This window comes from Temnothorax longispinosus, chromosome 4 (assembly GCF_030848805.1).
Source record: "Temnothorax longispinosus isolate EJ_2023e chromosome 4, Tlon_JGU_v1, whole genome shotgun sequence".
In the NCBI taxonomy this organism is placed as follows: domain Eukaryota; kingdom Metazoa; phylum Arthropoda; class Insecta; order Hymenoptera; family Formicidae; genus Temnothorax; species Temnothorax longispinosus.
The window spans coordinates 20,883,530-20,899,365 of NC_092361.1; the positions used below are offsets into that span (position 1 = coordinate 20,883,530).

The 15,836-nt window shown below is 38.8% G+C and overlaps 4 protein-coding genes across 4 annotated transcripts; 2 read left to right on the forward strand and 2 right to left on the reverse strand.

Annotated features, from left to right (window-relative positions):
- Nucleotides 1-1,218: 1,218 nt before the first annotated feature.
- LOC139812255 (heparan-alpha-glucosaminide N-acetyltransferase) lies at nt 1,219-5,062 on the forward strand. The gene is made up of 12 exons (XM_071776954.1): nt 1,219-1,552; nt 1,948-2,145; nt 2,215-2,327; nt 2,416-2,525; nt 2,613-2,722; nt 2,803-2,897; nt 2,974-3,081; nt 3,157-3,409; nt 3,496-3,787; nt 3,874-3,998; nt 4,092-4,275; nt 4,575-5,062. The coding sequence occupies exons 2-12, from the start codon at nt 2,002-2,004 to the stop codon at nt 4,751-4,753; spliced, it is 1,713 nt and encodes a 570-aa protein (XP_071633055.1). The 5' UTR covers nt 1,219-1,552; nt 1,948-2,001; the 3' UTR covers nt 4,754-5,062.
- LOC139812271 (DNA polymerase beta) lies at nt 5,048-6,981 on the reverse strand. Its single transcript, XM_071776978.1, has 6 exons — nt 6,557-6,981; nt 6,247-6,446; nt 6,012-6,172; nt 5,656-5,950; nt 5,390-5,585; nt 5,048-5,309 (listed from the first exon to the last, which is right to left on the reverse strand). The coding sequence occupies exons 1-6, from the start codon at nt 6,621-6,623 to the stop codon at nt 5,215-5,217; spliced, it is 1,014 nt and encodes a 337-aa protein (XP_071633079.1). The 5' UTR covers nt 6,624-6,981; the 3' UTR covers nt 5,048-5,214.
- A 259-nt stretch (nt 6,982-7,240) lies between these two features.
- Mppe (Metallophosphoesterase) lies at nt 7,241-10,668 on the reverse strand. The gene is made up of 7 exons (XM_071776973.1): nt 10,207-10,668; nt 9,788-9,997; nt 9,521-9,683; nt 9,298-9,429; nt 9,089-9,223; nt 8,468-8,699; nt 7,241-8,391 (listed from the first exon to the last, which is right to left on the reverse strand). The coding sequence occupies exons 1-7, from the start codon at nt 10,221-10,223 to the stop codon at nt 8,219-8,221; spliced, it is 1,062 nt and encodes a 353-aa protein (XP_071633074.1). The 5' UTR covers nt 10,224-10,668; the 3' UTR covers nt 7,241-8,218.
- Nucleotides 10,669-11,267: 599 nt separating this feature from the next.
- Gcl (germ cell-less) lies at nt 11,268-15,628 on the forward strand. The gene is made up of 8 exons (XM_071776961.1): nt 11,268-11,741; nt 11,905-12,028; nt 12,451-12,547; nt 12,660-13,029; nt 13,137-13,415; nt 13,501-13,719; nt 13,798-13,888; nt 13,967-15,628. The coding sequence occupies exons 1-8, from the start codon at nt 11,596-11,598 to the stop codon at nt 14,090-14,092; spliced, it is 1,452 nt and encodes a 483-aa protein (XP_071633062.1). The 5' UTR covers nt 11,268-11,595; the 3' UTR covers nt 14,093-15,628.
- The last annotated feature ends 208 nt before the right edge of the window (nt 15,629-15,836 follow it).

The window sequence follows — 15,836 nt, forward strand, 5'->3', positions numbered from 1 at the left end:
CCTACAATTTATTACTGGGAAAGTATCTGGGTCGGGATTTCATTTATATAATTTTACACGCCACGTATGTATGGATCTCTTATCATTCGTATATTGACATGTTTTGTCATCTTTATTGCCATTTTATGATGTATAATTTCGTTTGCACTTATAAAACGTACAGTTTTAGTATGGTTTTTTTTACCCCATTTTTGAAATAAACTAGTAGACGTCAGAAAAAAAATAATAGCACAAATAATAGAATTTAATAATAACTGTATAATTAAGAAATAAAGTAAAAAAATAGTGATATAAAATACTTTTTACGAAAAAGTATATTATTGATGAACAGAAAGTGTCTCAATGTGTCATTGACATAACGAGTAGTTTCAGAAAAATGTTTATCTAAATCCAATTATCATTAACCCGTTGAGGTCACACCTCCTAAAAATAACGTAGAGGTCACATGAGGATACATCTTTTTGATGTATCGACTCAAACCTTGAACTGGAATTTAGTTCATGACTTCCTCTTTATAATCCAATAATTTTTAAAAATTTTTTATGTTGAAAAAACGCGAGAAAAAAACATTTTTTTCGAGAAATTTGACTTTTTTCACAAAAATATTCATCACAATTTTTTGAGATAGAGCAAAAAAACTTCCTGCGTTTTACTCTCAAAATAGTATACTTTTAAGGAAAAAAAAAAAAACTGGGGTCCACTGGACCCCATGTGACCTCAACGGGTTAAATGAAGTCTATATTATTCTCCTTTAATTCGATGAACAGAATCGTTTACGATGAAATGTCTAACTCTTTCTGGGAAAAAATTGTTCATACATAATTACATATAAAATATGTATATATGTTTCCTTTCCTCTTGTATAATCTCTGTTCCTATTCACAAGAAAACATAATAAGAAGAAGAATCAAAAGATAATTTAATGAAGTTTGAGAAAATGAGAAAAACTGTTCATATATAATCATAATATATATAAATGTAGTAATTGCATGTAAAATATAATTATACGAGATTACATAGAATATTGTATAATTTAATCGCAACTTTTCTCAAACGTCGATCAGAATTTCGTTAATTCTGGCCCCAAGCCATTTTTACGCTCTTTCGAGAAGTCCCGCGACCGCGTCTTTAAAACTTCGACGCGATTGGCTTGATCGTGGCCTATCGCGATACGTTTTGCCTGTAGCGCGGTTCCGCTGGATGCACGCTAGCACGCTGCACGCTTCCCGTTTCCCACCCGCGCCGCGGAATTGCAACAAGGAAGAAAACGTAGTGCGCCGTGCGAATAATTTATTCCGGAATAGGCTGCCTCTCACTATTGGCCTGCTCGGCCTCTCCCCTGCCCACGCCGCAGGAGGCTGATCGGAAGAAGTGACTAATTTGTAAACGTCGAATGTAGACGACTGTCGAAGCTCGACCGTGTCGACCGTGACAAGCTGAGAAGGCGGACACCAGTCCCAAAATAGAGATCCTCGGCCTCCTGTCTCGCTACCTGATCCGTCCGAGAGCGTTTCGCCGTCCCATTGTGTTGTCGATCATGTGCGTGAAGCAGGTAGGCGAAGAAAGTCGCGGTTTAAAGGCCGCCTGTAAACTGCGCACAAGCCCGATGCTTTGTGCCGGAAACATTAGGCAACATTAGGAAATGTAGGAGGGAGAGTTTCTGGCGAACTTTCCCTCGTCCGAACTTTTCCTAGCCGACCAATGTCGAAAAACTCGCCTCGCGTGACGGACGAAACGTCAATCTGAGAAATCAGCTGATAGATTTGTTTTGTGTCTCTAATCGATAACTCTCTCGTTACTCCCTTGATCGTGCGATGACAGTTGGCGTCGACTCCTGCTAAGCTATGTTTCTCTTCGCATTTTTTTGTCGTGTCCGTGTTGAAATAGTGTCTTCCTCCTCTTTTCTTCCTTTTTTTCCGGAGTTTTATACATATATTTATTTTTCAGTGACACACTAGAGGAGGATCTTAATTTTGATGAGGCAACTGCGATTGTAGCAAAATGCCTGTTACGAACCAACGCGTCGAGGCCAATCCTTGTCTCGACGCTAATGCGTCGCTCGGAATAGATGAAGCGTGTTTCAGCATACTAAACGAGTATTCCAGATCTGTCACATTGTATTCTCAGGTGTCGGACTGCTATCGGGTATGTATTTGACACATGGAATTCTTTATTGTGTTTGGGCTGTTTAAATAATGTCCTTTGCTATTGCAGTGCGAAGATGTACCGCAAGCTATCTTGCCAGCGGGAAAAAACACCACGTTGGTTGTACCTACGAAATATCCTTTGTACATATCTTACAAGGAGGATGATATCTACCGGTGTCAGTAAGTAACTCAGGAATGTACGAGCTCTATGATTGTCTTACTTGTTACATCTTATGCCGAGATACCAAAATATCTGGTTGTCTTACAGGACAGGGTTCGATTTTAAAGAGCATGGAAGTTACGGTTGGAATATTTCCAAGGAGCAAGGAGTGTGCTCAGAAATTTATACGATTCATGAACCGATAAACAGTTATCTTCGTAAGTAGAAAGAATTTATAACAAACTTTTTTTTAAATCTTGATTTGACGAGGCTGGTGTGCTAATCGATGATTGTTCCTGTTGCAGCGATATTTGCAGCTTTTATGGTGTATGTTCTGTTAACGATTTTATTCGCCACCGTCAAAGTTATCGTGCGTGTGGTGAAGGGAAGATTAGCTCCGGATTATATACGCGACGTAAGTGTCTCTGCACAAATATATATAATCGTATGCAATCACACGCGCCATTCTGGCTGTAATACTATGCGTACTTTCAGGATTTGGATGAGCTTCAAGAAACGGAGACGCCGAACCCGATAGTCAGGACAAACAGATCTAGTACTAGGATCCGTTCGGTTGATACATTCCGAGGGTACCTCTCATCTTTACGCGTAAAACGATACAATCATCGATCGACTTAATGCTAAATATGGTGAAAATAATTTCAGGATTGCTATATTATTGATGATATTTGTCAATAATGGCGGTGGCAGATACGTGTTTTTCAATCATAGCGCATGGAACGGTTTGACAGTGGCCGACTTGGTTTTACCTTGGTAAATTATCTGTACTCCTTCGCACTTTACATACGGTTCCTTTCTACTGTTCATATTCTCACTCTGCGATTTCAGGTTTGCATGGATCATGGGATTCTCGATCGCTATATCGAAACGATCGGAGCTTCGTGTGTCGAGCTCGCGTGGGAAGATTATTTTGCGTTGTCTGCAACGCGCGGTTATCCTCGTACTTCTTGGATTGATGGTGAACTCGATTCACGCGGAGTCGCTGAAGGATCTCCGGTTTCCGGGGGTTCTTCAGTTGCTGGCCGTTTCGTACTTCGTATGCGCCACCATCGAGACGATATTTATGTGGACGCATTCTCAGGTTTGAATTACATTTTCCCTTCTTTATGACAGCGTGTTACGCGTATCTGTGATGAACCAATCTGGTGATAATTGATCATCTTTTAGGATGTGTTACTGTTCGGCCAATTTTCAATCCTGCGAGACAACTTGAGAAATTCGGCGCAGTGGTTGATCATTTTAGCGATTACGGCGACGCATACCCTAATCACGTTTCTCCTGCCTGTCCCAAATTGTCCAACGGGATATTTGGGACCTGGTGGTTATCATCAATCCGGAAACTTCTCCAATTGTACGGGAGGCGCAGCCGGTTACATAGATAGACTTGTATTTGGCAGTCATATGTATTCCAAAACAGAAAATCCCGTGTACGGTACCATCTTGCCTCATGATCCTGAAGGTATATATATGCAGGACAAATTTTATTCTTTCCAATAAAAGCTCGATAAATTTTGTACAATACTATTGTATAATTAACGTTTACAGGGCTAATGAACACGGTATCTATAATATTTGTTGTGTACATGGGTATCGTTGCCGGAAGGATTTTATTGTTTTACTACCAATGCAATGCTAGAGTGGTACGCTGGCTGGTGTACTCAGCCATCACCGTAAGTTCCAATCTTTTTTCATATAACATGAAGACAACAGAAAGAAGATATACAATTTGTACGATTAATAATAATTGATTTATTAATATTCAGGGTATTATTGCTGGATCATTATGTCACTTTGATAAAGAGTCCGGAGTGATACCAGTCAGTAAGAAAATGATGTCGCTATCGTTTATTTTGACGGCATCCTGCTTTGCATTTTTATTATACGCAATCTTACATTTCCTTGTCGATTATAAACAATATTGGAGCGGTGCACCATTCATCTACGCAGGTTTGTAACATTTTCTGCAACAATACATTTACAAAGTTCTAACTTTATTCCTAACTTTTTTTGTTAACAGAATAATAAATTTTTTTCGCCAGTATAGAATAACAATCAGAATTTTTAGAATAATCAGATCATATGGAATTTTTTTTTTTAACTTTAATCTTTGTTCTAATTATTAAACTTTGTCCTTTGTCTCTTTTTCCCTACAATGTCAAAATATTCATCGTTTCGTTCCTTTTATGCGTTAAGTATGCGTCAACTAAGATAAACTTCATGTATTCATTATTTTATCTTTGTTTTAGGTTTGAATCCAATTACTCTCTATGTTGGGCATACTCTTACCATGGGCTTATTTCCATGGGCTTGGAAACTTGTGCATGCTACGCACTGGTCACTTCTCGCCATGAATTTGTGGACTACAACTTTGTGGGGTGTTATCGCATATTGGTTGTATTTAAAAGACATTATTATATCTATTTAAAACTGTCAAAGGTATTGTTTCGTGATAAAGCGTTATAATCCTGTATATGCAAGGGATTAGATAAATTATTACAGATTGCTGTGCTTACAATGCTTACACGCGCTTATGAGACTGTATGCGGACTTAGGAAGTCGAATATTTCGAGAACAATGTGATGAGAGAAATAACGAAACAGAAAGAGAAGGTTTGATTGCTCTTCTAAGTAATCATCGTTTATTGACAATTGTAAAATTATATAAACAATGCAATTAACACCTCAATCATTATTATGTATATTAAGTTTTTGAAATAAAATTTTTATAAGATTTATCGAACCATTTTATATTTTTAACATTAATTTTGACAGAAGTAAATTTTCTTTTCGATAACAAATATATTACAGTATGAATAATAATATATCAAATATTTGTGTGTGGCAATAAATTATTATAAATAAATAAACAAAAGGAATATATCATCGTTTACACATTTCTGTCTTTGGGCTCTTTGTAGGGTAAATCTAAGAATTTGAAGACATCCTCTTCAGATGTAATTTTCTCCGCTTCTCCCGGACAACCTGAAAATAAATTTTCTTATCAAATCCTTCGAATTGCTACATTTTCACGTATTATTTACATATTGTTTCTCGTTCACTACCTTCAGCTGTGAGACGCTTCAGTGCATATTCATTCAGAGTGTATTTCTTTTCCAACGCATGTGCTCTCATATTCTTGTTAAACAGATCACTTCCCGTGAAATAGAGTATGGCGCAATAATATTGATCGTAAAACGTGAGACGTATGTCCAATCGTCTGAAAGGCTTGCTTTCATCCTCGGGTAACCGACACACTCCCTATACAAAAACAATATACAATTAAAAAAAATGTTTTCCTCGCTTCTTGGGCATTATCTTATTTCAGTACCATAAATTTAGTAGATCCAAGCGATATCGTGTCCGTAATCAGTCGTTTCTTTTCAAGGCATTCAACAATTGCTTTTAACGATACGGCCTTCTTCTTCTCGTCCCTCGCTTTCGATGTATAATCAGGATGCGTCACGAGAACGTCGATATCGCCGCTTTCCTCTTTGCAGCGTCTGTAACTTCCACAGATGGTCACGAAGTAAGCCCTGTCAAGCTCCTTGATGGCATTCTTCAGTATCTTCTCTATCTGCGCAATTTCTGCTCTAGGTATTTTCTTCTCAAAGTCATCGAAGTACCTAAAAGAATTCGTCGCATCAGTCAAAGTGTCTCTCCGGTGTCGACGAATCAATTTCATACTTCAATCCCAGTTTCTGATGATGCGTAAGCTTGTCCTGATGCTTCTTGAGATCCTCCAACGTCTTGACACCAGCGTCCACCAATTCCCTCGCTTTGGCAGGACCTATGCCAGTCACCCGGGCTAACAGACTAATGGCGACATTAGTATCATCCTTCTTAATCTGAAAAGAGAACACAGTGTATAACGATTTGTATATACGTTTCAAGTTCTCATTCCACGTAGGCGAGACCGTACATCCTCCAGCTTCTGCAGTTTCCCAGTTTGTAAAAATTCGTCTATCTTCTTCGCGATTTTCGCTCCTATTCCAGGTAGCTTCTTCGCCTCCTCGCCGCTCTTGACTCTCTCCGTCAGGGCGCCCAATGTCCCAGCCGCCTTGCGATACGCATTGTACTTGAAGACGTTCTTATTGACATTACGTTCATAATCTGCCAGTTCTGCAAACGGATATCTCGTTGTGTACTCATATCGCGCATACTAAATCTAAACGGAGTTATGCTCCCTTTTCCAAAATCGTCTTATAATCTGCAAGAAGGACGTCGCTTACCCGACAAAAAGTCGCACAGGTCCTGATTTGGATTATTCGCGTTTCCCGTGGCCTTCCTCTTGCCCATTACGTACGAGAAAACACGATTCAAATTTCGAGGAAATCGATACAGCTTGTCACTTCTTAATTTCGTTCCACGAATGATTATTTCATTTATATATTTACGACGAAATGACCTGTGGAGCTTTCAAGGAGCGTACGTTGTTTGTAAATAGAAACCAAAGAGAAGGATGAGAGAAGGAGAGTAATGATGAGAGAGTGTGTGTGTGGTCATGCCCGCGTTTTGACTGTAGGTAATATGCACGTGCTATGTCCACGATTTAAAAAAAAAAAAAATCGTAAAAATAACGGAAAAGGACCAAAAAATTGCGAACATATAACACGAAAGAGAACCACAAAATCGTTGGCATTATCACAAAATCGTGGGCATAGCATGGAAGAGAACCACAAAAACGTGTACATTACCTACAGAATTCGGGTATACAGCCAAAACGCGGGCATGGACCACGTGGTAACACAGCCACGTGGTCCATATATATTTTACAGAACATTATTTTAATAAAGCCCTTCGAGGGCGGATTTTTCCTCGAAAAATCGCCCAAAAGATTGTCATTTCGTTAATATTAATTAACGAAATAATAAGATATAAGATGTAAACATAAAAATAAGATATTTTAACTAGACTCACGTCTCAACATTTGACACTTTATTTCAGATAAATACTGTGTGTATACGGGTCCACAGAGAAATATAAACTTATCTCACATCTGTCTAAAACGCGCTCTCTTGCTTAACAATTCTTCCTTATATATATTTCTGTACTTTGTGTAACATAATACAATAAAATCTCTTATCTCGTCAACTGCGAGAGAGTATAATCTCTTCTATTACCTTATTGACATTGCACAGTAATATATAGATTTCAAGATATGGATTTTCTCTTCGTGCTACCCAATGTGGGAGAGATCGTTTAAGTAACAGTGATATGTGAAACGTTTGGCATGTCACGTTTACATGTATACACAAAGATTTCACAACAGAACATCGAGATTTATAATAAATATCGCTATATATAGTAATAATTTTACGCCGCGCTGACTTTAAGGCTGAAAAAACAGTCGTTTAGAATACCGAGGGAAATCAGGCATACAGACTACATTTCAGTCGTAATAACTTAAACGCTCTTACGAGAATTCACTGTCATCTGCTCCTTTACGTTAAATCTAAGCTTACGATGAATATTGCTTAGATCACTAGTCACTCGAATTATAATTTATAATTCAGGTATCAGTCAAAGTATACAGAGCCTAAAGCCAGCGCTATTGTTCGATAGAATATTTGGCATTGCATTAAGTCTTGTCTGACGATGATTAAGGCAAATGAATATATTCGTCGTAAGTAACTTCGCAGAAAGGTAAGGAGGTTTCTTAAAAGCGTCCTACCTCAGAGATCTAAAATTTTTCAGAGCTAAATAAGTCTCATTGTAACCCAGTTGTCTCAACGTGGTAAGTTAGTAAACAGTTATTACTCTTGTTTCCCTCGGGATTTAAGACAGACGGTTGGAGAACCATGTATAATCTGGACGGATCTTTGTACCTAATTCACAACGCCAAGTTAATTCACCGTTTAAACGCGTAAGTACTTCTGATTTGAACGCTAATCCTATACGGAAGGTATACGATTGTAAGTCGCGTAGCTTTTTACGCAGCAGCCTGAGAGGAAACAGCAAATGGCAAGTACAATGACCAGTATACCGATAAACACGTAAGCACGTAGCTGCGGGAATCTGCCTGGCAACCACAGAATCGTGAATTCGACGGTCTTCTCTTGAGTATCTGCAACACACGTGCGCATCATGTAATGACAGATCTAAAAAAATCTGACAATAACGACATATTGAAGGATTCATACTTATGTAGGCGAGCCCGTAACCCATGTGCGGCGTACCCATTCTGTAGGAACAGGTCGGTATTTGTACTTCGTGAATGTCGCCTACGTCCATTCTTAATTGGTACAGAGGCGTTTCGTACGGCGGCAGGATCCAAACGTCGCTCAGCTGATCCGTCGCCGTGTCTAGACTTATGTGCATCGCTTTGTGTTCGTGCGCGGTAAAAATCACCTGCGGCGACAATTCTTTGAGTACCTGCAACAGACAGCGGCGCAGAGTGAGTCGTCAAGCGCGTGTAGGTTTTCTTCTTCCGTGAAGATGATTCCTCATCTTTTTCAGGATCTGGCACTCGATTCCTCAATCGGCTTCGATACGGCCATTGATAACCAACGTCAAAGTCTTATATATTACGAAAGCACAAATGCCAGACAATACTAAGATGCAAAGTCGGAAATGCGTGTCTCTGAGTGTATGTAGCGTGTCACTGTGTGTGTGTCCGCAGTGTTGAACTTGAGTCCGTAGGTTTGTTAAAATCCGAAGGATTGTACGGATCAATCCTTCGGATTTTAACAAACCTACGGACTCAAGTTCAACACTGCGGACACACACACACTCCCTGCGGGATTCGTAAGGCCTGACCGTACATTTTGCACAAAACTCCCGGGCGTAAACAGCAAGGGCATATGGCTAAGAATAACATTGGTCGTATTCCTTTCTGCGTAATCGTTAAGAAATGCATCCTTCGGTGCTTCCGGAATCGTGCGCGTCAATCTGTTTACCTGAAACGAATAATATTCGTGTATCTATCTCTTAATAATCGCGAAGATCGTACAGCTCGAGGATTTCTGTTTACTTTGAAGAAGGTGACGGTCTTGTACACCAACGTGTCTGGCTGAGTATATGCAAAATTGAATCTCTTGTGAATGTTGGCGGAAACCCGATCGTCCTCGCCGCCGATGTCATTGTCGCCCGGCAAGTAAATTTTCTAAAAGGAAACAAAGATCGGCGATGAAACACGCTCTCTTCGAGAAGGAAGAAAAAAAGAATAAAGATATTACACGACCAAAGTAAAATACCATTATGTCATCTGGCATCGAAAATATTGAATCCAGTCTCCTCTTGTACCTATCGAAATCTTCTGCGTTAGCTACGTGACCCTCGTCCATGAGATCACCTAAGAAGGCAATGACGTGTGGCTGAGAAAACTTCATCGCCCTCGAAAAAGTTTTCTCTAAGTACCTGGTGAAAGAGCACAACGCTATATGAGATCAAACTCAGGATTTATCTCGATCCGTGTGTAGGATTTGATTACAGTAAAATTAATAGATGTTCGCTGGACCTACCTATCGCTGTCCCATCTCGCTATCCACGAGCCAAAGTAATTCTCATATTTTTCCCCGAGTATTTGCGGGTCCGCGACAAGAAGAATCTTAACGCACTCGGAGCATTCGCGCATGGCCCACTTGAGCTTCTGTACTTCGTATACGAGAAATTCATTGTAAAATATTGTCGCGAGAATAATGACGCTAATGGATATTACTCGGTGCTTCAACCTGTAAATAGTGTAAATTGTTAATCATCTACAATTCTACTTTTCCACAATATGTCGCATTGAAAAGTAACTCATAACAAGCGACACGAGTCGACACAAGTGTCGTTCTGTTTTTATTATTTATTGGCAAAAAAAAGAGAGACAGAACGACGTGTGTGGGTCGACTCGCGTCGCTTGTTGGAAAACGAAGCGTTACGTTGCGTGAATTACCTGTTTCGTCGTAACATCTCTGTGATTTATAGCATTATACAACGCTGGGTAAAAAAGCTCAATGACGCAGACCTGAGTTCGTTCATCGATATCATTAAGTTTCAATAGCAATCGAATCGGTTGGCACAACGTGACTCTTTTAATTCCTTTTAATACGTTTGGGACAGGATTATTTCCATCTCGCCGTGTCTCCAACTGACTGCTCCAGTTTGGCACAACGTGATAATATTACGAGAGGTTATGTGGTCGTGTATAACACGAGGCGAGCATAATTTTCTACTCCACTATCTTATCGCTATTGATCCCTGAAACCCTCGGACACACGGACCCGCGTTCTTTATGCTGTTGAAGGTAATTATTGAAACGTGCGACGATCGGTCTGCGCGATCATGATTGGAAAAAAAGGATTGTTTACGCTGCATTCATTCAGTTTAGGCTGCGTTCCCATTTCCCATATTTTCTGCCAGTACAGTACTGACAATACAACGCGGCGTCGCGAAATAGAGCTGCAAAAGCCGCGTTGAAAATTTAAATTGTTGTAACAAGAAAATTAAATAATAAGAAATAATAGGTTGTTTTTTTTTAGTATATCTCGGTGGAAAAGTGTCTCGGAATTTTTTATTATTAATCAGAATTTTTATAAAAATTTTATTAAGACTTTCTCAGATTTTTTTACACGAACGCTTTTCAGAAAAAACTCAGCTAAAATGTTAATGAAATATTTTAGATTTTCCCTGGCAACGCATCTTTGTGAAAATCTGAATGAATATGAGAAAATTTGTCAGAAACTTTCATTCGGATACCGCAGTATTCCGAAAATCCTTTTCCAATTATTTCCGAAGTATCAGAGAAAGTTGACATATTTTTTCCAGAATTTTTTATAAATCTAAAAAAATATGAGAAATTTTTAGAAAATTTCAGAGAAAAAATATAAGAAATTTTTCATCAGGAATGGATCTATGGTGGACAATGATGATTATCTACATATTTATTAGACGTATAATTAGATATATAAAATATTTATGAAACACTGTGGACGACTGGCATGTCAATTTCGTGAATCCTTGACGCTTGCCGGGAGCCCCCCTCTGGCGGGCCCTCGTCAATGGTCGGCCCTGGCCGCAACATATGTCGAGTGTTTACATGCGCCGTCCGCGGCTCGCTTCCGCCCATCCGCCAGTACACCTACGCGCTTGTACAGGTTCGGTTTTTCGGCTCCTGGGGGGGCGAGGACGACGAACCGCGGAACGACGACGACGACGACGACGGCAACGGGAGTCAAGTGAGGACGCGCGATCGTCGTGGAAACGTGAGAGAGACTGGAAAAGAAAGCGGAGGAAAACAAACGTCAGCCCGCAGCCCGTCGCGCGATCGCGGTCGCCGTGAACGATGGGTGGCTACGCGAGCAGGCTCGCGTCGATGTCGAACCTGGCCGTGCACAATGTGTACCGGGGCTGCAAGCGCAAGTACATCGAGGAGTACGACTGCGAGTCCGAGTCCGATTACATCGAGCGGACGCTGCACACGCCGAAAAAGTAAGTACTCTCTCGCTCTCCGGTCCCGCGGGCGTTTTTTAATTTTTCTACGTTCTTCTCTCTCGCTCTTCGACCGCGAATTTGACGACGACACGACCGTCGCGTTGTGCGTCGCGCGGGAGAGTTTTCGGCGTTTACACCTTCTGCGTGTGCTTTTTCACAGGAGAAAATTGCTGACAACGGCGCAGTACATATACAAGACCCTGTACCAAGAGGAGAAAGGCAGTGACATAACTGTCCTCATACTCGGACGTGCATGGAGATTGCATAAAGTTTATATTAGTCAGGTATGACTCATCCCTACGCGAGCCCCCTCTCCGTTGTCTTCTTTAAGAGACACGAAATATCAACAACAGATCCCATCGATGAATTATTATTTGATTAAAATTCGACGATGTCTCGTCACCTGCTACAGGTTTTTATTTTTTTTATATTAAATTTGGAGACAAATCTTGGATGCAAACTTCGTTGAGATAAAATTTTATTTGAAATTAAAGTAGAAATGAAACTTTCTTAGTTTGTATTTTGCAATTATTGGTTACAAAAAGTTCTACATTTTAACAGCTTGTAATATTAAAAACTGATGATATTTACAATGTTGTAATATTTTCATTAAGATGTCTATAATGTCGATTTCAAATTAGTCATTCATGGTTTTAGTCAACAATATGTTTAGGATATGTGAAGAAAAATGTGTTCTTTTTTCCAGAGTCCATATTTTGCTAGTATGTTTTCCGGTTCTTGGAGAGAGGCTAACGAAAAAGTCATCAGTGTCGAAATCACGGATCCTAATATTACGATAAATTGTAAGGACACGTCGTGGAATTAAACAAATTACTGTACAGAAAAATAACTAAGAATAACATGTGAAAGGATTTATATCGTGTCATCTAAAAATAATATCTCAAATTGTTCCAGCATTGTCTGTGGTATTGGGTTCGTTGTATCAAGACGAGGTCAGTTTGGAGCCGAAAGACGTGGTTTCTATTCTGGCAACGTCTACACTGTTTCAACTGCAAGGCTTAATAGACGAGTGCGTAGACATAATGGTGGAGACTACAAACAGTGAGACTGTTGTGTCGTATTATAACGCAGCTGTGTCGTACGGTGTGCCTACGGTGAAAGCAGCTGCGAAACGATGGCTGGAAGTCAATCTGTTGGGCTACGGATGGCGACATCCGTCCTTTTTGAAGGAAATTTCGCCAGACTTGATGACAGAATTGGTCACCAGTCCTGATTTGGTTGTTTTGCAAACAGAGTTTTGCATATACATGATGCTACGCTTGTGGTACGTTTACAAATGCGATACAGATATCCATATTTGACTTCTGAGAGTAACAAGTAATGGAATCTCTGTGTTTGTTGTGTAATTATATGCGATTGCTCTATTTCCAGGTTATTTGCACACCTATGCACACTGTATAATTACGAGGAGACGCTAAAAATTGATGATTATTTTAAAAATCACAAGTGGACCGAGCCGTTTTTAACGACTGAAGAGGGCAAGGAATATGCAGCGCCTTTCAAAGCACTGAGGATGAAATATCTGCTGTTACATGAACAAGACGACAAGATTTTATACAGTGATAATTTAATACCACCAGACTGGCTGCACGGTGCTTACAGAGAACAGTGGCTTCACTTGTTAAGAGTGGATGGAAATAAAGACAGAGGGTAGGCTACAAGTGCTACAATTAAATTTTTCTTTTTTAATAGAATCAATATAGACGGAACTACGTATTTTCTGCTCCACGTGCAGTCCGGCGCAAATGACGGAAGAGGAATTTTCCAAGGAGTGCTTTCGGTGCGGCAGATGTGTCGAGAAGCCAGGCGAACACATTTGGAGATGGAAGGCATTCCATTATGGACTAGATTTATTAATGACTTTAGACACAACTAGCCTGCGGATTGAAAGAAACCACAGACTAGACTCTGAGCATATCAAGGCAAATCACAAAGAGCATAAAATTCTGATAAAGTAAGCTTTAGATTATCAGTTGATTGATTCAATACTTTTAGATCGAAGTTATTAACAGAAATATGAAATTTTTTTCAGAGTCTGTCTATTTTCACTGAATGAACAACGTCAAGTAAAACATGTCCAAGACTCGCGTATGTTAAGATTACGTTTGAGGAGAAACACAGAAGTAAGTTAGCATTGAAAACGACATGTGTTTTTATATGATTTATATGATGCGCATTACGTCACGTATTAATATTTTCAGCACGAGATAATGACTCTGGACAAACAGTTATGTTATCCTCTGTACGTATCGGTCAACATGCAACTAGTCACTCCACTCACATTGGGAGAAGAAGACACAACGACCGACATACTTTCGGATACTTAGCACTTCGAGAATGTAATGCTCTATGAATATGTAAAGATAAAGGCCATGGGATCCAATTGACGCTTTGTAACATAATCTATTTAATTACGAATGTTAGACGAAGTTCGTAGGCACACGTTACTATTTGGCACAACACTTAAATAGAAAGAGACATGGATCTCCAGTAGAAACTTTTTTCTCTATGGAGATACACAGAATCTATTCTTACCGTGTTCATTTTTAACAAGTTCTTTAGTCAATTTGGAGTTGACCTTTCAATGAAAATGTTTTATAATTTTTAAATTAACAACAAATAATAGACAGTTAAATTTATATCATCTAAATAGATAAAATCATACTTTTACAATAATTTCAAGTAGATTTTAGTAAAATTTTAATTTCATGTATTGCGACATATAATATTGGAAAATTGTGGAAAATACAAATATGCAAATTCAATATTTTTAATTAAAAAAAACCATCTCTAAATTGGCTAAAGAATCGGCCATTAAAAATTAACACGGTAGGAATGGAACTTTCGACATATATTTGTATATCAGTGTACATCAGTGTACATTAATTAATGCATTTGATACGGTTGATGCATTTGATGTGGTTCACATTAATTATAGCGGTCATTCCAACAAGCTTTAGTCACTAGGTAGATTTTAATCTTCCTTCGTATATTGAGAGACATCGCGGTGTATATTAACGCTATTAAATTATGTTTTAATGTGGTTGTTCCTAAACACGTTTTGACTGATTAAAATTGCATCAGTTATAGCCTGATAAGTTGGATACGATGCAATCAATCAAAATTCCGCTTATCTGTTTAGTATCTTGATTTGTTTTTTGTAATTGATTTGTATGCAACTTTGCAATACCAAATAATTCTATCAGAATGTTATTAGACGAGGGCTGATTTTTTTTTCGATGTCCATTGACTTTGACTACAATTGCACAATCTCCCTATCTTTTTCCGTAGTCGAGTAGCGAGAAACGGAGAACCCATAATTAAAGTTAATCGATATCGAAGAAAAAAAGACTTGGAGCGTTTATCGAGATCGAAGGTACAAGCAAATGAAGTTACCTGTTTTGCACACGCTTTTAGTTCGCAATAGTTTACACTTCGATAATGATTGTATCATTTTATTTGCAAGACTGTTCGCATCTCGTATATCATTATTGCAGTATTAAATTTTTGTTTACGTTTTTCAAAGTTTTATAAAAACAACTGAAGAACTTGAAAATAATTCCACGTGTTTTTTTTTTTACGTTGTATCCTCTATTCGTAAGAAAACAATTGAGAGAAAGAAACTTCAATATCTAATTTAAACGTGTTGTTTAGGGAAATGGTCGAGCGCTCTTCCGTCTTCCTGTCAGCAAAGAGTTTTTCTTCGGTGCCTTTTTAATATCTACTAAAAAGGGCGAAACTAATGTGTATAAGCGAACTAACTTTCATAATACTAAGATAAATTTTGTAGCATTTTCTTTTGTAAAAGGTTTTCTTACTACGACAGCTGTTCGGTGAAATTATAATAAAAATGTAAACACGCAGTTTATGCGATTTCCCATGTCACCTACCTTTATAAAACGATCTTTCCGACGCTTGTGTAGAAGTTACTGTAATCTTATCGATTAGTAATATTTTTCGCGTAAATTTTCGAAACAAATGTCGCACAGCTTCAATCTTTTTTGTTTGACAGAATCTTTGCGACATATTAAACGTATGGAGGAAGGTGAAAATTCATGCGAGGAACACATG